The 24005-nt window shown below is 33.5% G+C and overlaps 3 protein-coding genes across 12 annotated transcripts; 1 reads left to right on the forward strand and 2 right to left on the reverse strand.

Moving 5' to 3' along the window:
- The first annotated feature begins 754 nt into the window (after nt 1-754).
- LOC133690261 (serine/arginine-rich SC35-like splicing factor SCL33) lies at nt 755-3473 on the forward strand. Its single transcript, XM_062110494.1, has 6 exons — nt 755-914; nt 1153-1320; nt 1698-1775; nt 2382-2546; nt 2894-3004; nt 3126-3473. Exons 2-6 carry the CDS (start codon nt 1172-1174, stop codon nt 3271-3273), a joined length of 651 nt encoding a protein of 216 aa, XP_061966478.1. The 5' UTR covers nt 755-914; nt 1153-1171; the 3' UTR covers nt 3274-3473.
- A 2001-nt stretch (nt 3474-5474) lies between these two features.
- LOC133688926 (uncharacterized) lies at nt 5475-8540 on the reverse strand. Of its 10 annotated transcripts, XR_009841232.1 has the most exons (4): nt 6815-8142; nt 6603-6637; nt 6351-6396; nt 5475-6193 (listed from the first exon to the last, which is right to left on the reverse strand). XR_009841232.1 is itself a non-coding variant. In XM_062108577.1 (2 exons), exons 1-2 carry the CDS (start codon nt 6855-6857, stop codon nt 5895-5897), a joined length of 342 nt encoding a protein of 113 aa, XP_061964561.1. In that variant the 5' UTR covers nt 6858-8137; the 3' UTR covers nt 5521-5894. The 10 variants fall into 10 exon arrangements, 1 of the variants encoding a protein (XP_061964561.1); XR_009841226.1 differs by having other exon boundaries at nt 6486-8143; XR_009841228.1 differs by having other exon boundaries at nt 6603-8142.
- Nucleotides 8541-9590: 1050 nt separating this feature from the next.
- LOC133688190 (F-box/kelch-repeat protein At1g15670-like) lies at nt 9591-10815 on the reverse strand. Its single transcript, XM_062107591.1, has one exon. It carries the CDS (start codon nt 10731-10733, stop codon nt 9720-9722), a length of 1014 nt encoding a protein of 337 aa, XP_061963575.1. The 5' UTR covers nt 10734-10815; the 3' UTR covers nt 9591-9719.
- Nucleotides 10816-24005: the final 13190 nt, after the last annotated feature.

Here is a 24005-nt window from a genome sequence, read left to right on the forward strand (position 1 = left end):
TATTATTTGCTTTTCTCTTATTATTTTCTTGATTGAAGGTTTTTATTTATCATATTTGGTCCTTAGTTTTTTTTATTGCTATTTATTTTATTTGAAATAATTTATAAAATTGAATTTTTTTTAATTTCATCATCTTTTAAATTTTTTTATTTGTTAGATTTGGTATCTATTTTTTTTATTGTTATTTATTTTTTTTGAAATAATTTATAAAATTGAATTTTTTTCTTCAATTTTATCATCCTTTAATTTTTTTAGTTGTCATATTTAATTCTCATTTTTTTTATTAAACTTAAATAAAAATTAAAACATTAATAAATTATTTTCCAGCTTATTTTTTATAACTAAATACTGAAAAATATTTTTAAACTTATTTTCTATGACACTACTAACACATCAAAAAATAATTTATTTATTAAAAAATTCATTTTTTATAAAAACTATTTTCTAAATAAAAATTCCTTTCAGGAAACAAACTTATAAGTATAACAAGTTGCCTTGAAAATAATGGAAAAATGAAAAGAAATGTATGGTTGTAGTAAAATTTGGGCCCCGGCCGTGTCGGATGGATTTAGATTGTTACTGATGGACTGAGATGTTTTTTGTACGATTTAAATTAATGGGCTATGTATTGGACCGAATGAGGCCTTACATACACGATGCCGAAAGGAATATACATAGCGAGAGAGAATCAGGATTGTTGATTATTGATCTGAAGAGTATTAACGGCTAGCTTGTGGAAGACCTCTTGAGGACTCACAACACTACGATGCATGCTAACATAGAGCAACTAGACAAGAAGGTTCTCGAGTCTTGAAGGGGCCCATTATAGCTGTTTCGCTTTCCCTCGAAGCTTTCTTTAGTTTTCTTTCTTGCAGAAACCTCTGGAAAGAGAAGCCATACAGACATCGACCCAGGTAATTCTCTCTCTTTCTCTGTATTTTACCCTCTTGATTTTTCAAACATTCTTTCATTTTTTATTGTTATAGTCTAATTTGATTAGAAATTGTGAGAGATAAAGGAAAAGTTCGAAACTTTTTTTTTCCTTTTTTTTAATTATTTAATTGGATATTTAAAACTGTTGTTTGTCTTTTGTCTTTTGATTTATTGTTTTTTAGTGGTTCTAAAATGGTTTTTTCTCTTTAATTGTTGCAGGCTGTGATATTTGTTGAAAATGAGGGGAAGAAGCTACGATTACAGTCCCTCACCCCCAAGGGGTTATGGGAGGAGACATAGGAATCCTAGCCCTAGGGGTTGGGATGGAGGTCGTGGTAGGGATCTTCCTACTAGTCTCTTGGTCCGCAATCTCCGTCATGATTGCAGGTTTGGCTTTTCTCTTTTCTTCCCTGCCATTTGAATGTCTGTTCTTGATGCTCATGTATACATCTGTTGCTTTATGTGAATTTTCCCCGCATATATGCTTCTACTCTTCTTCTTTTTTTTGTCTGTAAATGTCTTCAATTATATGCATGTTATTATATCCTTGATCTCACTTTGGATAAGATGCAAATAAAAGGTATACTGCCTTCAAATCTGTAGTAGCTGAAGCCACGTTTTTAATCCACAGCTATATTGTGTTGTTCCAAAAAAATGAAGACAAATTGAAGCTAATTCAACAATTTATGGTTATTATAGGTTCTTCAAAATTTACGCCAACAAAATTTGTGAGCTGATTCTTTTTCTTGTTTCCTGTTTTGCAGGCCTGAAGATCTTCGTGGACTTTTTGGACGGTTTGGTCCGCTAAAGGACATTTACTTGCCCCGAGACTATTATACTGGGTAAGATGAACTCCTTTTCACTTAGGGCTATAATAGCTTCAAGCAAGAAACATATAGTGATTCCAATGAGCACATATGTTTAATTTTTTAATCTCTGTGTTCAATTTGGTTAGCATGTCTGATCCTCATGAATCTCAAAACTATCTAGTGTGGGATTTTTTCTTGTTATGTGCCATTGGTTTATGGGAATTTGGTTGTTTTTATTGAAAGCGTTGAAGAAACAAATGAAGTAATTAGAGTGAAGACAAGAATGAAGTAGTAAGAGTGAAGACTAGAATGAAGTAATACTGTATTGAAGACACCATTCAGGTAATAAGAGTACTGTACACCTTGATGTACATCAAGGTTGAGGGGAAGGTGGGTTTGAATACATTCTGAAGAAGTTCCAAGTGTTGAAGAATATCAACTCAATTTAAAATTTGGCTTCTACAAGGTTAGCAGCCACATAATCATTTTATTTCATTGGCACAAGTGTCAGCAAGTGCTTATCATGATCTTCCACGTAACTCCTGGAGTCTGGATCCTGTAATTTGACAGTCAGGACACATGTTAATGTTCATTTGTCTATGCTCACTTTGTTGTGTCATTGTTATGCATTTGTTGCAGGGAGCCACGTGGCTTTGGATTTGTCCAATATTTAGAATCAGCTGATGCTGCAGATGCTAAGCACCATATGGATGGTGAAATTCTTCTTGGCCAGGAACTGACAGTTGTTTTTGCTGAGGAAAATAGGAAGAAGCCTGCAGAAATGAGGCAAAGAGATCGTGTGAGGTAACTGTGGTTATTTATATTAATCTGAATTCATTGAATATTGATGCATTGTATGGAAAATTGGACCTAAACTTTTGTTCATGTGTTCTGTTACAAGAGATGATGTTTATAGATTTTTTTTTGTCAGTGGATTTTTTATACCTTGTATGGTTGCTGTTGTTTGAACACTAACCACTGTTTTTAGGTTGCCTGCATTTGTGGGCACATAAAGTGCTTATTTTAATCCTTTTTAAAACTGAAACAAAAAAAAAAGAACCAAGAGTTCTGATTGTTTGTGGTGCTGTAAATTTTGATGACTGCAAAGCTAGGATTTGAGCTGTTTATTTGAATAAAATTGATGTTGTCAGGGGTGGTCGGTACTATGACCGAAGGCACTCTCCATTGCCGCTCTATGGACGGAGTTGCTCTCGTAGTCCTGTCTATTATTCTCCTTCCCCCAGGAGAAGACATTATTCAAGGTCTGCTGCCACTTCTCTTTATCAATTTACTTTAATTAAGTTGGACCTTTCGTGTTTTCCTGTAAAGTTTGACAGGTTTGGAAAAGCAGTATGTTCTAATACATCTTCGATTACCATCCAGATCAATTTCTCCTAGAGATAGGAGGTACAGGCTCCGGCCCTACTCAAGATCCCCACATGGTTCAAGGAGCTACAGCAGGAGCCCAGTTAGGAGCTGGTCTCCTTATGGTTCAAGAAGCCGGAGCTGGAGCCTAGAGGACTCCAGGTGAAGTAGTAACATTGTACGCTGTGAAGGCCTACTGTGAGTTAATAGTGGAGATTAATGATGTATCATCATGAGCTGATTGTGGGTCAATTAGATAGTATGATGTTTAGAGGATGTGTCGTGTTAATTCAGTTCTTGCACTGTTTACTGCTGATGGTTTATGAATATGAGATGTGGTATGCCAATGCTTTTATGATTTGTCTATTCTCAAGTCTGCAGACGAATCATCTAAACATCAGCATGATTCATCAATAAACTTGTGAATATGTACCATAACATCTAATAATCTTAACACAGGCATATAAGATTATTAGATGTGGTAATGTATTTTAACACACGGTGGAACTACCAAGGTAATCAAAACATGATTATGAGTGCATTACAATAACTACTCCAGGTGAAAAGGTTATGGTTTGGCAGAACTAACTTATAATTTCAAGGGAAATGGTCATGCATCTTATCAATTGTGGCAAGTTTGAATTTGTTAGGGTATTTTAGGAAATCAAAGGACGGTTTTGGGGCACTTATGCAAAGACTCTATTTTAGGTTTTAAGGGCTAGTTTTGAAATTTGCAAAGATTTGTCACATTTTGAATGATTTTCATACTTTACAGTAAACTTGCTGCAATTGTCCAATCATTTCTCTGTATAAATTTAACCTTCACTCTTGTGGGTGTTTCTGTGTTTCTGTTTCTACTGTTTCATGTGATGGAAGCACTTGTTGGTTAAAGAAAAATCAGAAGCACTTGAAAATGTTGAGTGGAGTATCATCTCTCTTGTCAAAGTAAGTGTAGAACTAGTTGCAAGGTTACTACATATAGCTGTGGTTGGTGCCGATGCTAAATACTGATCAATGCATGTTAGGAACTGTTAAAAAAAAAAAACACACCCATCAAAGTGGCTATAATTCCCGCAAAAGTAAAATGAAGGTTCTTATGGCGGAGGTCCAGCTGCCCCTCCACGTCAATCTTTTTCCATTTAGGGAAATCCAGGACTAGGCAGGGTGTGATCCGAAATAAAGGAGGGAGCTTGATGAGAATATTGTGAAAACCACCACACCTTGAAAGTGGGTGAGATGCTATAATTATAATTACATAATATTGTTACAAGTAAATGATATCTCAACAATAATGGAAACTAATCTCCTAAAATCAAGTAAATGACTATAATCAAGGGCCAATGGATAAGTATGGGAAGTTGTTGATATGGGCGTGTGCAGGCTGAGTGTTGAATTTGAATGGACGTGAAGCTTGAAGTGAAAAAATTCAACTCGAGGCTGAGGAACGCTTCTGGTGAAGATGTCGGTAACCTAAAGATGAGAAGGCACATATCGAGGGTGAATTTTGCCAGCGAGAACAAGTTTGAATAATCTAATTCAACATGCAACATGCTCGGCGTGCTTATGGAAACCGGGTTGGAGCTCAAAAAATTCCACTTTTGTTGTCACATAAAAGGAGAGGCGGTTTAGGAATGGAAACCCGAAGATCACATAGCAGATGAATGAGCCAGAGTAGTTAGACAATAGTGTGGGTAAGAGCACGATACTCTGATTCACAACTGGAACGAGAGGCGGTAGGTTGCATTATAGCACTTAAAGAGACCAAATTGACACCAAGGAAAATAGAATAGCTGAAAGTGAAACGACGTCTGTCCGGACAACCAGCTCAATCAGCATTAAAGTAGGCAATGAGAGTAGCAGGATCAGCAGAGCGATGAAAAGTAAGGCCAAAATGAAAAGTAATACACTTAACCGCTTGAAAGTGATCTTCAGTGAAGACATGAAGAAAGTGGCTAACAACGTGAGAAATATCAAGGGCATGTGATGGTGAGATATTAAAGAGCACTAACAGAAGACCTATATAAAATAGGATCAAAAAGCAAAGGACCATCGGTAGACAAATGTTGAGAGACAACCATGAGAGTAGGAATTGGCTTGTTGTCAAACAACTGAGCCCGAGTAATATTATCACGGGCATATTTGAGCTGACTATGAAAAAAGTCATCAATAACAAGCAAGGCTTCAAGACCTAGAAAATAACTGAGAGAACCCGAGTTTTTGGTAGCAAACTCATAATGGAGTTTATGAGTAAAACTATTAAGAAGAGATAAGTCGTTCTCAGTAATAATAATATCATCAAAATAAAAAGTAAATAAATAATGGCAGAGTGTTTATGAAAAACAAAGCATGGCCACAATTAAACCCAAGTTGAAGAAGAAAAGAACGGCAATGCTGAAACTAGGCACGAGGAGCCTGTTTGAAACCATATAGAGATTACTTCAATTGGCAAACATGATTAAGGAAACGATGATCAATGTAGCTAGGAGATTGCTCCATATAGATATTTTCACTAAAAATGCTATTGAGAAAAGCATTTTTGATGTTGGATTAGTCAAGGGGCCACTAGTTGGTCAGAGAAAGTACAACACGAACAATAATAGCCTTAATAATAAGACTAAAAGTATCAGTATAGTCGAGACCAGGGATATCAGTGTAACCCTTGGCAACAAGATGAGCCTTGAGTCTCTCGATAGAGCCATCAGAAAAATATTTGGTTCAAAACATCCATTTGGAGCCCCCAATGTTGGTGTTGGCAGGGCAAGGGACCAAAACCCAGATGCTGTTATGCTACAGATCTCGAATTTCTTCATTCATGGTGGCAAGCCAGGCAAGATTCTTAGCAGTAGATTTGAAGCCCTTAAGCTTAGCAGAGGCAAGAAATGTCGAAAGAAGGCCAGTGGAGCTGAAGACACCAAGATTTGCGGGGTGGCGACTCTTCAAAATACCAGCCTTAGCACGTGTGAGCATGGGATGATAACTGATCAGATTGGAGGTGATAGAAATAGGAGGGACCGTCTGTGCCACAACAGGACCCGACAGTGCCATGGGAGAAAGTGGACCAGAGACCGAAGTGGGCGAAGAGGGACCTGGAACAGAACCAAAATCATATTTGAATTTTTATGGGATAAAGCCAACTAAAGCGAGAATAATTGTCAGTGACGAGAACAGAATACGTAAAGACAGAATTTGATTTGACGGGGAAGGAACCCCAAATATCGTAATGAACAATGGAGAAGGACCTACGTTCATTACATGGACATGACAAGCGATGGTTTTTCACAAGTAGGAGCTGCATAAGTGAGGAGAAGCTTGTAAAGAGGTGAAAGATAAAGATGGCCTTTTTTTTTTATTTGAAGAATAAATAACATAATTAATTACATGTCCAATGCGAGTATGCCATAAATCATAGGAAGCATGTTATTGTTTATTTTTGAGAACGGAAATAAAGGCCAAGTTGCCACGCCCTAGCACATATTAAGTCGTCATCCATCTTACCGGTTGCTACCACCCTTCCTTCTTGTTTGACGATTCTGAATAAAAAACGATTATTAATAAAAGTAACAACCACTGGAAAATCAGATGTTAATTTACTAATGGAAAGTAAATCTTTGGTGAGATGTATAAATGAAGTTTTGGAGTAGGGAAAAGGCAACCTGTATGTGTGATAGTTAAAGATGCACCATTTCCCACAATTACAGAGTCCTTACCAACATATGGCACGGGTAGATCCAATGAGGGAGCATTAGACATGTGAGCTTAAGCTCTAGTGTCTAAAAACCAATCAGAGGTCGGAGGGTCATTGAGAGAACAAGACCCAGTGAATGCTTCAGCAAGATGGGCAGCAGAGTCACCACGGTTGTAGCGCTGGGGGGACTGATCAGCGTAGTGACCTTCATCACGATCGATAGATTTGACAGCGAGGAAGACGACCAGGAGAGAAGTTAGTGCGGCCATAGCAGGAGGATTGGCCAGGGTTAAAGCGGGAAGGATTCCGCTGGTTTGGGCGGTTGGACACGCGGGGAGTGGCTGTGAAGGCAGCAGAAGGAGGTGCTGTAGGCTTAAGGGACCTCTGAAAAATCTCAAAACTTTCAGCTTTGGAAACAAGATCAGCAAATATGGGCAAGTGAGTGAGTGTATTCTAGTTAGAGGAGAAACTGGAGAAATCGCACCGAGGCCACAGAGGAACCAGTGCACTTTGTTCGTGTCATCAACAGGACGACCAATGGCATGAAACTGATCGTAGAGGCTTTTGAAGGCACGAGCAAAGTCAGTCACGGGCTGGAACCTCTTTTCATTAACTGGAGTTCATCTTTGAGATGAATCTTAGGGGCCTTGGACCGATGATTGAAAGCGGTCTCTAAGGCAAGCCAGACCTCTCGTGTAGTATAGAGGCCAACAATTTCAGCAAAAGATTCTTCAGTGAGAGAAGAAAAGAAGACAAAGGAGACGTTGGTCAGCAGCCCTCCACGCCAGGTATTTGTCATTTGGTGTCTGAAAAGTAGCAGGGTTAAATTTTGAAGTTAGGACATTGGAACCATCAATATGACCAATAAGATCTTGGCTTTCAATGAGGGGAAGAATCTGACCATGCCATATAAGATAATTTGTGGAGGGTGATCATATGAACAAGAGTATTGAAAGGGAGAAGATTTGAAGAGCCTTCGGTGGCCATGGGAAAAAAAGAGAGACAGGATCGGAGAAGGAAACCGTTGATATGGGCGTGTGATCCTCGACACTTGATAGGGTATCGAAGATATAAAATAAGAATTATAGGCGGTGCGTTGTAATGCACGGAGGTCTGGAACTTGCATGGGAACTGGGTTTTCGTCGTGGTGCTAGAGGCGGTGCTTCATCCACTGCTCTTGACAGCTAGTTTAGAAAAGTCATGGGTCTCGCGAATATTTGGGGATCTTCTGTCTTTACAGAACCCAACCATTGACTTGTTGAAAACAGCTCCTTCGCCTACCTTCCATCTTAGTGCAGGATTTTAGGAAGAATGATTTCATTCGACTAAATTACTCTTTGTGCGATAGGTCTCTCGGGACCAGGATGACTCGGGAATAAAACCAGGTCGGGTTGATACAAAAATAGAAAAAGTAATGACCCGGTTGACCTGGTAAAATTTGATCAAAAACCTGATTGCAACCCGTTGACTTTTGTTTTTGTTTTGCTAAAACGACGCCGTTTTGAATTTTTTTTAAAATAGGAATTGACCCAGCCGACCCGGTGACCCGGTCAAAACCCGGAACCCGGTCAACACCAGAAACCCGGGTCTTAGATCGGATCGGTTTTAAAAACTATGCTTTGTACAAGACACTATTCATTAGATTCTTTTTTCCTTTTATTTCAAATTCATCATTCAATATAAAAAGTTTAACTTTACTTTTTATTTTTAATTTACTTTTTATAAAATTATTTCAATTTCATTACTGAACCACGAGATAGATGAGTTAACTCGATTTTATAATTTAAATTTCACCTTTTAATTTGTTTAAAAAATTTGTTTTGGTTTACTTTCGGTTATTTTTTTTTTATGACTCGAGTTATGGATTTGACAGATTAATCCGGGTTAAATTGAGTTGTTTTTTTTATCCTTTTTAATTAATTATTTTTTCAATTTTATTTTTCAACACTAGAATAATTAACAATTAAACTTTATAATTTATTATAATTTATTTTTTATTAGATTAACTTGATTTAATAACTCGAGTCACAGATTTGTCAAGTCAACCCAGATTGATTCAAGTCATTTTTTTTAATTAGTTTTTTCATCCTTCAACATTAAACTTATTAAAAATCAAACTTTAAAATTTGATTTATTCGAATTGATTCAATATATTATTTTTTCAATATTTATATAAAAAATATAATCTTAAATAATTATTCTAAATTAAACTATTTTTTACCAATAGATAATTCAGATTACTTCTAAACTATTCAAGTCAATCTTCACCAAGAACAATTAGCAATCCTTAAATACTTTTTTTATACTAAAATCTTTTTTGATCGGACTTGAAATATATAGGGGAGTACCAACTAAGAAAAAAAATTACGGATAAGCACAATCAAGTTGGATGATGTGCAACCTCAAGGTTGATTTCGGTTGGCGTGACATAATATAATAGAAAAAATAAAGACATGTTTTGAAGAAATAAAGAAAAAGCGACAAAGTGAATTCTTATTCAGGAAATCCAGGGAACTTGTCCCTTTCATCTCCTGCTATCCCTTAGTTTTGGATCAATTACATTTGTTTTTAGACCGGCTCTGTGTAGTTCAGTTGTTTTTTGTATTTGCTTGGGCTTTCCCTTTTAACCCCGGTTTTTTTTATTAAAAAAAAAGGGTGTAGGTCAGTGTAATTGTATATTATCTTTGAAAAAAATAGTAAAAAACACACACAAACATATTAGAATAACCCAAAAAAACTAATTAAAAAAATCAAAATACTTGAAAACAGGAAAATAACAAAGCATACACTGAGTCAAGTAGATCAAAATAGCAATCAAAACTCGCCATGCAAATAGTAAAGTGCATATTTTTTTACAGAGATCCAAACGTGTAAAAGACTCATTTCCTCTCCACTCAAATTGATTTGTGTACTATTTCTGACACTATCTATATCTCCACACAGCAGCCAGATTGAACAAATCCAGAAAATTCACCTGTCACATTTAACTTCTCCCATTTACCATTTTGTCCATCCACAAGAAAGAACCCTTGTGGCCCGCCTTCATGAGCTGATCCGGACACAAATGTCTTTTCACCTAGATGGACGCTACTTGCCCCGACTTTCAACGCCGAATCAGACTCGGCCCAGCTGAACAGTTTCTCATCGCTGCCCACTCCGAGAGAGGACCTTGGGCACTGGCTCGCTTTCCACGCGCCCTCAACTCGCTTCCACTTGCTCGCTCCGAGTTCAATCGACTCGGCGCTTCCCTCAAACCCGCCTTGACTGTCAGTTCTGTATCCACTCACGACCCAGAACTCGGACCCAATCACAACTCCCTCGCACTCGTCTCGCTCCTGGCTCATCTGGGGTAACTCAGCCCACTCGTCCTGAATCACATCATACACCCAGGCTGTTTTCAACGCGTTCTTGTTCTCGTCATGGCCACCAGCGATTATAATCCGGCCGTTCAACTCACCTACAGCGAAAAAGGAACGATTTTCTGGCATGTCCTTGCCTCGCCTCCATTGACGGGTGGTGAACTCGTAAACAAAGACTTGACTCAGAGGCTCGTACTTCACCGGGTCCCATCCTCCCAAGAGGACGAGCTTGCCCTCCGAGCTTGTGACTTGGCAGAACAAAGGAAGGCCGTCTGGGTACGCCGGAACCGGGTCGACCCGGTCCCACGACCCATTAACAGAGTCAAATATAGAAACTCCATATTTGGGGGGTCCAATCGGTTTGGGTTGGCTCGAACCGTTCTGGTCCGGGATAGCTTGGATTAAGCAAGCAGCTTTGTGGGTAAGCCCGTTCTGCTTTCTCTGATAGTAAAAATCTCTGCTTTGAAGAACCGGACGCCAGCGTTTGCAAACTTGGGACGCGACTCGGTGAGTAGTGTAGTGAAGGCGAAAGAGGCATTCGAGGGCTATTTCGTCGGGCAGACTTGGTATTAACTCGGTCATCTTTTTTAGATAGTGAAGTGGTCTCTCTCTCTCCTCTTTCTTTCCTAAGTTTCTCTCTTCTTTCAAGAAAGGTATGCGGAGACTGGTTCTCTCCTTGATATTTATAGAAGAAGTTAAAGTAAAACAAAACATGTCCATTCTCGGACATGATGCTTGATTAGACTAATATACAAACTAATCTGTCCCCGTAAATTACTAATAAATAAACTAACCTGTCCCGGTAAATTACCATGATAACAATGACAGCGGTTACAACCGGTGTAATTGTTTAAAAATATATTTATGGTTTTTTTAAAAGTATTTTTTTATTTAGAAATATATTAAAATAATATTTTTTATTTTTAAAAAATTATTTTTATATCAATACATCAAAATAATCTAAAAATATATTAATTTAAAATAAAAAATATTGATTTTTTTAAAACATATTAAAAACAAACATTACTGATTTATCTTGATATTTGGTATTATGGGCTTTGTCTCTCTCTGTGGGCCATGCCCAATCCACCACAGTATCGAAACTGTGACTGTATCCTGTGAATCCGAGGTTAACGACTCCTGGATGTGTTTGCCCGCCGAAGGGGCATTCTACTCTATCTATCTATCCACTTGAGATATGAATGTGAGATGTATCCATTGAATTTGAATCGTATTTGCCGGTCAAGTTGGCGCCCATCTCCAGCAAAAGCAGTATCATTCCGCTTGAATTTTGAAATTTGACGAAATATCCATCCATCATCGAGCAAGTGCCACCAATGAATGAATTGTGTGTGATAGTGACGGTGCATGAACCAGCTGAGATGTTGATATACATTATGAGATGGATTTAACTACTAATTAAAAGAAACTAAAAGGATTCTGATTTTACCGTACATTTATTTATTCTTCATTAATTCACAGATTATTAAGAATTACAATGATGATATTTTTAAAATTTTAATTTCTAAAAAAAAGGATTGTCTATCCCTTTAAATAAAAACAAATTAGCAATCTAGACGCGCAAACTTTGCCTTAAAGGTCTACATGTCTGGGCCTTTTCTTTCAAAGGCTTAGGGCGCTCCTTTTTATGTATTTTTTGTCCTTTAATTTAAAGAAAATGTAATTTCTTTCTTTGTTATTGATGAATTATTTTATTATTTAACTTAAAACTAAAAAAAATAATATAATTTCATCTTTTGTTATCAATAATTTATCTTTACTATATCAGTTTCATATGCCTGTCATTTTTTTTTCCTTTTAAGAAAAAAGTTTCATGCAAAAACATTGATAATCATTTTATTATCATAAAAATATATTAAATAAAAAATAATCTATGGGATAAAAAAATATTGAATTCAATGGCGTATATAACTTGTGTCGCAAGTCTAGTTAGTTCACACGAATTCACATGATGTTTTGTGTAAGGTCCAAACCACTCCCTCTTACAGAATATTATCTGCCATAACTCAGCTCAATCTGGCTTCCACGCTTCATGGTTTTGTTTTTGGCAACATACAGGCTCCAAAACGCGTCTTACAAGGTTAGGTATCAATTGCCTCAATATGCATTGGCTCTGGATACTCTTCTCTCGATATGAGATACTACAATCCACCTTAAAACGAGCCATCCTCGGCTCTAATACCATATGCAAAGCACAGCTCACTCCCCCTTGCAGAATATTGTCTGCTATAACTTAGCCCAACCCAGCTTCCATGCCTCATGATTTTGTTCCTGGCAATTCACAGGCCCAAAAATGCATTCTCTAAGGTTAGGTATCAACTGTCTTAATATACCTTGGCTTTGGACACTCTTCTCTCGATGTGAGATGTTACATTTTGTTTTTAATTAAGTGTTGTTTTTTACTAGTTTTGTTCTTGAACATTAAGTTAATTGGAGATTTAAAGCTTTCTAGGTTGTTTTTTTTCAAGATTATCTCCACAAGTTTTGCATGTCAACCCAGATTAACCCAATTTATTTTCAATTCATTAAAATCTATTTTTTTAGAAGCACATTAACAATACCTGGACTTTTTTTTGCGCTTAAAAAAAATATTTACTCCACTTGTCATGTTTTTTTTTTCTTTTAAGAAAAATGTTTCATGCAAAAAAAAAATGACAAGCATTTTATTGTCATATAAATCTATTAAAATGAAAAATAATCTATGAGATAAAAAAAATATATTGAATTCGATGGCATGCAAGACTTGCGTCACAAGTCTGGTTAGTTCACTTGAATTCATATGATGTTTTGTTTTTTAATTGAGTGTTGTTTTTTACTAGTTTCATCCTTGAACATTGAGTTAATTAGAGACTTAGCTTTCTAGTTTGTTTTTTTAAAAAAATTATATCAACAAGTTTTACATATTAACCTGAGTTAACCCAGGTAGATCCAATGTGTTTTCATCTTAACATTAGATAAGTATTGTTCACTTTATAATTGATTTTCAATTCATCGTTAAAATCTATTTCATTTCCTAAGAAGCGTGTTAACAATACCTAGACTTTTTTTGCACTTCAAAAAAAATATTTACTCCGACTCACGGCGTAACATATACCAATAGGCTAGACATGTTAGGGTTATCCTGATCTCATGTGCCAGGTCACGAGCTTCACATGTTAGCCCAACTTTGCCTAGGGCAATATTGTTTTAAAATTTATTGCCTCATTTTTTTTATCATATTATTAGATTAATTAAGATTTAACTTGGTTATCAAATTTATCTTTCTTCTTTTAAAAACATAATCGTCTCCTGAACTCTTTTTTTTTTTTGTTAATGTTTTTTTTATCCAACCCATGGCATCGTGCAAGCCAAAAATCTAGTTTTACCTTATAAGGGTCTATATTAAATTTTATTTCTTACATTATTGCTTTGTCACTTTGGATTCATTCAACAAAGAATGAAGAATCTTACCTAAGAATAAAATCTTCAATAGCTTACCTAAGAATAAATGAAGGAAGAATCTTAATCTTAATATATGAAAATATCTTAAACATTAAAAAAAAATTCCTTTATTATTTTTTCTAGTAAATAAGGTGGAAGCATGGCTAGGATGTTGTTTATACTAAAAATAAATGATCATTTATTATTTGATTAAGAATAATAGTTATGCACTTTATAAATTAGCAAAGAAATACAAAAGTAATCATCAACCAGTGAAATCGATCATCAACCCATAAAGATAACTAAAATCGATCATTAACCGACGAGGTTTGAATTCACAACAATAATTGATCAATCGAGTCTTATTTACAACAACAATTTTTAACAGTTAAACTAGTGGATATCGTAGCATAACAAGAAAATATACAACTAGTAGAAGGATCTATACAAATTGAGAGTATGAGTTATACTAAAATTTAGATTTTAAAATCTTTATTTGTCATAAACAATTTATATATGATTATGATTTTAAGTCTATATTTAACTCTATCTTTGTAACATTATAAATAGGTTATCTAGTAGCTGAAATCACAATTTCTTCTTATAATTAAGCTTTTTTTTGCAATTTATCTTCCATTTTCTTTTATAGCCTTTACAATTTTTATTTTCTTTCATTGTTTTCTTATGTTTTTTTTCCCTAAATTAGTTGATTTGCATTTTTCTTTTCTTTTTAATCTATTAAAGGCAAGTAGGGATCTTGCACTCGAGATTGCTACATGCCTCTCTCATGATTAAGTTTGTTATTAATTGTAGTTTCTTCTCATTGAAAAGAAAAAACAAAAAATATATCGATTCATATTATCTAGGTGCTCAACAATCGTCTTATGCTATAAGGGAATATTATGCTAATATATATATATATATATATATATATATATATATATATATATATATATATATATTATCTAAAAAGACCACAACACAACACACTTATATTAGGTTTGAAGCTTAAGGTTCTTTTAAAAGAAGCTATATTCATGTATAAGAATACAGACATATCACCAACTATTAGCTAAAGTAGGTGAGATTCAAATTCTCAACTTTATAAGTATGTTTTGTGAGGAGTTCACTTATTGCTAGACTAACCCTCTATTGGCATTTTCTTTATTTAATATGGGATTGAATTGTTCTCCAAAAATATCATGAGAATCAATTTAGTTTTGTTTGTTTGTTAATTGATGACACAAGATGGATAAATTAACCTTTTTACAAGAACAAGTTTTAAGAATTTTCATAAACTACATGAGTATTTGTATATTATCAAAACTCTGAAAGGCGTAGCAAAACCATTATACACCTAGACATAAAAAACTATTCATTACTATAATTAAATTATTTTTTTGTCTTTCAATGAAAAAATTATACACCTTGGAATTAGGGATAATTCAATCTTTTTTTCATGGCTCATTGGTTATTAAAGGATTGTGCAAGGTATATGCGTCTTATAAAAATTTCTAAATAGTAAAATGACTAAATTACTGCTAAAGTCAAAAAAATTTAAAGCTGTTGATGAAGGGTGTTCATGTCCTTTTGTTTTTCTAAATAAAATAAAAAATCATCTTTTTCCTTGGAATCAAGAGAAAATAAGGCATCTATGAAGGGGAATTATCATCCTTTTCAAAGAGGTTTTTTTTTATTTCAAGATTCATGATGGGCATTTTGGTCTTTTTACATTGAATAATAGATTTTTAAATTCTAAAGGTACTAGCCTGGCTCTATTTGCACCAGCGCGTGAGAAGTGTCAGTGTTATTTGGGTGGCATGTGCAACGCCTTTGAATGACCAAATCTGCATTTCATCATGTTATTGGAAGTATCATCGCGTCCTTTTTATCTTGGTACAACGTGTGATGATGAAGGATTAACAGTTTGTCTATAGTGGTTTTGTTTTGTTTTCTTTTCTCTTTATTCCCCTAAAAAGTACACCTCGATCCTGTTTTTTAGTATTTCAATTTTAGTATTTATTCTTTTGATTTTTATTTTTTTTCTTTGCTTTTTTATAAAAGTTTTGTTTGTTTTCGATTTAATCTCTTAATTATAATTTTTTTAGATATTATTTTTTCAACTCGGTCCTTAATCTTCTGATTTTTTAATTTTTTTCCTTAACTCTTTCATTAAAGTTTTATTAGTTTTCAATTTCATGATTCAATCAAAGTTTATGGTTTATTTTTTTTTCAATGTGATCCTTTTTTTTAATTTATTTATTGATTAGGTACAGTAATCAATGGCTCACAGTCTCCTTGAAACTGTTTTTTTCCTGTTAAATATAACTTAATTTTATTAAATTGGACGACTATACATGCTCCCCTACTGCTGAAAAATAGAAAAAGGAGAACTTAGTCGCATATTACACCAGCAAGTACGTTTTATACATTTGCAAACAACATTTAATCGGTCTGTTAGGCTGATAGAAATACAGGGGCAGATTGATAGACTTAATAACGTGAGGTTTACAGCAAGACTTGAATCCACTTGATTAGCATAATTAGATGGTCCCATTTGAAGAAAGTTATGGCTCGTTGCCAATGGCAATCTCTAATCTATCCGTCTTACCCACGGTATGAGATAAATTGCAAACCGACGCAGAAGCAGCGAGGGGAGTTGACTATGAGGACTTTGGAGCTTTCATGGATAAGGGCTGGCCTCTGTAGTTGCATGTGAAAAGATGGCTATGGCACCTGTAGCAGATGCCGTGGATGGATAAGAATATTAAGCCTTTTGAGCTGAGACAAGTTGGATAAGGTTGTGGTTTACTTGAAAAGGTGAGTTCCTCATGGGTCCCATTGGTCATCGCCTCCACAGCAGGCTGTTTTCTACGCACAGCACACTGTCCCCATCTCCCCTGAGTCTTTCGAGGGGTGGAATAAAAAAACATCTACAGACTAGTTCTCGCTTCATATATGGCTAGAATACAAGCACCGTAGCAAGCAAACATTGCGTTCCATCGGCGTCCCTAGACTTGCACATGCAGGCAGCATATTCGTCTCTATGCAAGCTGCTGGGAGGTGGCATTTTCGATTCCTCTGTGTTGGCTTTTGTTTTCTTCCTGTGATCTCACTATAATTACCCATCTTTGATAATGGATTAGTACTAATTGTACTGTTTCTTCAGGACAAACTGCATCTGCATGGGACCGTCCTGAAGCAAAGCAACTTACCTTGCAGTATTCTTTACGGCTTCTTTCTCCTCCTCCTTGTTTTTTTAATGGCCATTCTGTTTCAATTATTAGATAAATGATCATTCTTTATCATTTTCAATGAAAAGGCCCATAAGGTCTGAACTATATTACGGGCTTCGATGCTTTGATGCACATATTAAGCCTGGATAATGGATAATGATATCATGAAAGCTTAGCCATCAAAGGAGATTGCTATGGCCTACTTGAAGAAGGAACCCAAACGAAACAAGTGGATATCTTTAAGGTTTAATCTTCGCTTGAAAAAGAATCCTGGGAAAGAAGAGCAGCCAGGGGCATGCAAGGGCCGGGCCGGGTCGGGTCGGGTTTATAGTAAGATATCTAAGCATGTTGTATATACCGGGTTTCCTAAAGATTTAAGGATAATTATCAAATCCTTCTTCTGAAAAAATATTTTATCCAAAAAAAACCATCATTTTTTTTTGTTATAATACTTTATAGGTTTGTGCTACAAAGAAATATCAAGGTTATAAAGAATTGTTTAATATTTTTATTAAAATTAATTAAATAAGTTATTAAATATTATTGGCAGATGTTTTGATCAATTTAGAATATTTTCTAAAAAGTTTTGAAGCCAATTTGCTTCTTCTCCAACTTTGATATAAACTCATACTCCATAATAAATCTGGATATGCAAGTTTATTTAGAAGGTTTGTAAGAAACTGTAACTTCTCCAATGAAAAGGATAAACCAACTCATAGATTTAGAGCCTTTAATATTGGATATCCGATTAGTATCACTGTAGTTTTCAAGTACAATTGAATATTTTCTATAATGCAATTTATTTTTTAACTTTTTTTGATGGAGAAACTGTAATTTTTGCTTGACACCCTAACACTTTTATATATTTATAAGATGGTCTTCGAACTTTTTTATAACTCATAAGGTATATAATCTAATTTCTTGTAAAGTATTTTATTTAGAATATAATTTGCTAATAAAATAGTCAACCCAACAAGTTTTGAGATAATATTGAAATTATAAACATAAAATCATCTATTTTTTCTATCAACATTTGGTTCTTGCATTCAACATTACCATGTTGCGGTGAATAATAAGCCATGATTTGATGGATCATACCATTCTCAAAATAAAATTCATCAAAAAATAAATCATATTCCCCATCTATAGATTTTTTCACACTTAAATAATGTAAAAAATAACACAATTAATCACAAACTAATCATAAAATTTGTGACATGTCAATTGTGCAAAGACACAAAAAATATTATGTGTTTACTAATTAAATAAAACCATATGTGTGTGTGTGTGTATAACATAATGTTTGTATATTCAATGCAAAGAAAATAATATACAATCTATATTTTAATACATATTAATAGATATTATATTAAAATATATTTTAATGATATATCAGATCACCCCACTAATTATCTTAACATATTTTTTACTTAAATGTATTTGCATATCAGAGAGGTTTTAGTAGAAACCTACATTTTTTTTCCAACTTATTTCAATGACAGCAAGTTTCAAAGCAAAGCACACTCAACACGGCAAAGCACAGCAAGAGCAATTAACATATAAAAAAAAAACAACTAATTAACACACTACCAGAAAACTAGAGAAAACCAACAGAATTACTGACGGAATTTTTCTATTGGTAATAATTACCGGCGGAAATAATTCTGTCTCAAAATCTATCGGTATATACCGACAACAGAGATCCGTCGGTGAAACGGTCAGTATATACTGACGGAAATATTCTGTCGGTATATACCGACCGTTTCGTCGACGAGGTATACATTTTGTCTGGAAATATACAACAGCGTGGTGACGTCAAACGATTTTACCGACCAAATGACCGAGGGATTCAAACTGAGATAGTCGTACAACCATGCTCAACACTTAGTGGTATGTTCGTTCATTCATTTTATTTTGTAAGTTATTATTTTCTTGAATTGCATTTGATGATTTTTTTACCAACGAAATTTTCAGGAGACCTATAATAGCCGATTGAGGGAGAGATATGAGGACAATTCGTCGACCCATCCAAATTTCAATCCAGATTTGTGGATGGAGGTGGGATCGTCTGGTGGACACGATAAAAATCGGGTCTACAGGCTCTCCAACACTACGGCTGAAAACTTGCATTCGGCTCGTAGTGTCTCAACCGTTGGAAGCTCTCCATCAGTATTGAACACCCAGTCTGAGGAGTTCATTGCGTTGAAACAACAATATCAACAACTCTCGACGAATTATGATGAGCTCCGTCAAATAGTCATGGAGATGAGATCAAAGATGGCTGACGATACTTGTGCAGCTCCTTTTTGGCCGTATGGTCCCGGGAACAACCAGCCTCCTCCTCCTCCTCCTCCTCCTACAGCTCTGCCGCTATTCTAGTTTAATTTTGTTTTTTAAACACATTAAATTTGTAATGAATATTTGGATGAATATTCTTTAACATTATTTTTATATTTTTAATGTTTAATCCAATTTTATTTGTTTATTAAGGTTTTTTACTATTAATAAATTATTTTTATATATATTTTAAATACATACCAACGGATATACCGATGGATTTTATCCATCAATATTTCACAGAGAGTTGTCAAACAATTACCAGCCATGCCATAACTATCGACGAATATATTTTGTCAGTGAATACATATAGACGGATTTACCGACGGATAAAATCCGTCGGTATTTCATAGAGGGTTGGCAAACAATTACTACCGATGCCATAATTACCGACGGATAAGCCATCGGTAATTACCGTTGAAATTGCAGACAGATTTATTTCGTCGGTAATGTTCCCGCGGGAAACTTTTTTTTTGGCGCGCGCTTATCCGTCTGTAAGATCGTCGGTGTTCCATCGGTTGGTGTTTTTTTTTATTTGCGACAGAATTAGCGATGAAAATTGGAGTTACCGACGACTATTATACCAATGGACGTGGTTCGTTGGTGTGGCCGTCGGTAATTATTTGACCGGTGGAGTTCATTCCTTTTACCGACGGAATTAGTCCGTCAGTAAAACTGTTTAATGGTGTAGTGACAACAATTAATTCTTGTATAAATGGCAGCGAGAAACTCAATTAATGACCGCCAGTGAGCAATTAACGTAGTACACGATTTATTTTCAACAAGACAACAAAATATATATACTTTTTCTCAGAATTCAATATTTCATAAAATTATATTTATTAAGCGGATCATGCATTGTATTGTTATTCCATTCTATTTTTATTTTTTGGATCATTTTTATGTACCGGGATTAAAAATAATTTTAAAAAAATAAAAAAAATTATTTTAATGTATTTCCGAAAAAAAAACACTCTTAAACACCACCGAAAACAACTACAATGCATTGCATGTGATTATTGCTTCTATGTTATACATTTATCTACTTAATAGAGTTCAAATTTCCCCTTGGAAAAGGAGAGGAATTTGGGATGTGCATTTTGAGTTCGTACTAACAAAATGAAAAACAATAGCAATACGTCCGATGGAGTTCCTAAATTTGCACCAAACTTACCAGAAAAGCTATAATTGCATCTGGGAAACAGACGTGGACAAGTCGCCCGCCTTGCCTTCCTTTGAAGCTCCTCCCTTCTCTTGACCCCCCCGAGTCCACCTCTCTGCTATGCCCACGCGCCCCTGGTCATATAAATATTAAATAAGGTTTCTAAACCATTTTCCACGTATTTAGATCAAATTTATCTTGGATTCGTAAGAATTCTATTCTTTAATATTAAAGTCTAAATACTACTGACTAAATAATAAAATTAACCTTGTTAATCCGCGTGTCAATTATCTTAAGATTAAATTAAAATAAATACATTTTTTCAAAAAATAATTGACACAATGTTAGGAATATATAAACGTGGGCAAGGAAAAATAGAGACTGCATGAATTCTATCTTTAATTAGTAACATTTGCCAGCATCAATTATTTTAAACTAGATAGTAGATATAATGTAAATATACTTTTTAAGACACGACAAATCTATCCAAAAATAAAAATAAAAATGAATTGCAATCTAGAGATTTCTCTTAAGAGATTCTCAAATAGTTATGTTTTGAAATAGAAAATGAAGGAGAAAATATTTTAGATTTTATGATTATCCCTATTTGTTTTTGTGTTTTAAAAACGTTTTTAAAAAAAATTAAAATTTTTTATTTTTTTCTTTACTTCAAATTAATATTTTTTTGGTGTTTCTAAATCATTTTGATGCACTAATATCAAAAATAATTTTAAAAAAATAAAAAAATATATTATTTTGATACATTTCTCAACTTTTATATATATATATATATATATATATAATTCTTGAGCTTAAGAATTAGAATATCAAACCGATTGATGGGTTTTAGTCTCGAGTCATCAAGTTTTTCAACCAGGATTTTTATGTTTTTTTTTGTTTTTTTCTTTCTTTCTTTTCCTCTATATCTGTATCATAGTCTATACTTTACATACAAGAGTCAATTCAAAGATTTAATGAGATGATATCTTTTTTTAAAAAAAAACCCTCAATTTGCCATGGTTTATGCATAAATATATTTTCCATCCAACATGCTTCTTTTATGCAATATAAGGTGTCGTTTTAATAAGAATTTGACAGAAAAAAATAATACCAAATGTAGAGAAGAGCACCCAATGGAGCAATTTTCTAAAACATATGGGATGCGATTGATGAAATTGTTTGTTTCGAGACTCAATTGATAATTTGGTATCAACTTAGAATCTAATCTGAGGTTTTCTGTTTCTTAACAAGATTATAACATCGAGTGGTGTATATGCATGAATTTTCGTTCCATCGTGGGTCATTTCTTGTTTTTTAGATTAGAACTGGGATTTATACATCAAAGTTTAATGTTCAAAATTCATGAAAAACTGGGTGAAGATTTTAAAGTAGAGAAAGGAGTGTTGTATAATTCAAATTCCTAACATAATTATCAAACCTGGCATGACTAGATATATCGATTTGAAATTCAATTGATTCAATCACTGGATTAGCCGAGTTTAAAACAAAAAAAGAATGTTTTATTTTATTTTATTTAAAAAGAAAATTGAAAATCATGTATTTATGGATTAATTTGGATCAATATTTATTAATCTATCTAATTCGTGACTTAAATCTTGAATCGGGTAATAAATTAGTTAAAGTTTAATAATTTTGCCTGCAATTGGTCAAATATCCTGGAAAATAAATGAGAAAAACAATTTAAGCGTTTCTCCTATTATAACTAATTAATAACAAGATAATAATATTTTTATTTCATGAACTTTTTAATTTTTTCTATTTAAACATTTTTATTTTTATTATTCAAGCGTGTGAACTTTCATATTTTTTTATATTCAATTATTTATGCTAGGTTCCATCTATTTTAGTGTTGGTTGTTAGATTGAACAATGATATTTTGTCACGTGTGCATGAATTTTTAAATTTGTCTCTAATTGAATGCTTGTACTTGTAATTTTATTTTTTTCGATTTGAGTGTATATTTTTTATTTCCTGTTTAGCTGTCACAACTTTTAATAATTTATTAATCATGTTTTTTTTTTAATTCGTTAGTTAATACTTAATGTTTCCACCAGCTAACATGTTATATGGTAAATTTTCTTAATGAATCTTGTTGTGAATTTATAATTATTAATTTTTTAAAAAATTAATTTTAATATCAATATATCAAAATAATATAAAAATATTAAAATAAATTAAAATAAAAAATTTTTATTTTTTTTTAAAAAAATACAAAAACAAACTATGTCTTAAAATGCTACATGAAACCAGGCCGCTCCACCAGAAAGGGGAGAGAAAAAAGAGTTCCATGTTGTTGAGCATTTATCAAACTAAACTCAACTCTGCTTGCCTCCACGTCCTTGTTGCTTGGAACTTGAACTCATGCAATAAAAAAAAGTTATCTAATATTATATCTGACGGTGCAAAAAATCTTACCTTGCCAATTAATCAGTTCTTAGCTACCTATATTATATGCCCATCTGATTTCCAATGCATGATGACGACGAGGAGATTTTAAGAGGTCCCACAGCGAAAACGACAGCGAGTTGTCTTCAAAGTTGTGATCATTTACTTGTTAATCTCAAACCCGATTCACAGGTAGATCCGATCCGATCCGATCCGATCCGATCCGATCCTCTATGATTAATAATTCAAATATCAAATCGATTAATCTCCTCGAACTATACAGGACCGATGAATGTCGTTTACTCCTTTCAGAAGCAACCAATCTAGTTAATGTGTTACTTGCGTGTGAAGCAATCCAGTCATTAAGAATATTAAGAATATAGAATCAGTTGCTTTAATTATCTTATTTTTACGTCTTAAAAATATTTTTTTAATGTAATGATATAAAAATAATTTTTTAAAAATTAAAAAATATTATTTTAATATATTTTTAAATAAAAAACGTTTTAAAAAATTATTATTATTATACTTTTAAACATCCCTAACATATATTACCGAGTGCGGTGGGAAATCCAAAACCATGATGAAGGGATTAATGTGATAATCACAAATAAAGATGAAGAGTTAATTTATAATGGATGTAAAGCACAGCTAAGTTTACTAGTAATTAAGCTAGTTTATTACTACGCAAAGACAAAATAGGCATTACATTAAGGTCCCGTTTATTTACTGGAAAGTAATTTTCTTTTGAAAAATGAATTTCAGGAAAAGTGAATTTCATGAAAGTATTTTTCGATATTTAGTAGTGTAATGAAAAATAAGTTGGAAAACATTTTCCAGTATTTGGTTATGTTATGGAAAATAAGCTGAAAAATAACTTATTAATGTTTTATTTTTTTCAAGTTTATTAAAATAATGAGGAACAAATCTTACAAATTAAAAAGTTGAATGTGAATGAAATTGAAAAAAAAAATATAATTTCATAAATTGTCTCAGATAAAATAAATAATAATCAAAATAATGGAGATCAAATAAAAAATAAAAAAATTAAAAGATGAAGAAATTAAAATAATAATAATTAACATTTCATAAATTATTTCAAATAAAATAAGTAACAATCAAAAGAATGAGGACCAAATTTGATAGATAAAAAATTTCAATAAAAAAATGATAAGGAAAAAGAAAATAGCAATTATAAAAATAAGGACCAAAGTTAAATATAAAAATTAAATTTTAAGAGATGAAATTAAAAAATAAATATTCAAAACAAAA

This window comes from Populus nigra, chromosome 3 (genome assembly GCF_951802175.1).
Source record: "Populus nigra chromosome 3, ddPopNigr1.1, whole genome shotgun sequence".
Taxonomy (NCBI): Eukaryota; Viridiplantae; Streptophyta; class Magnoliopsida; order Malpighiales; family Salicaceae; genus Populus; species Populus nigra.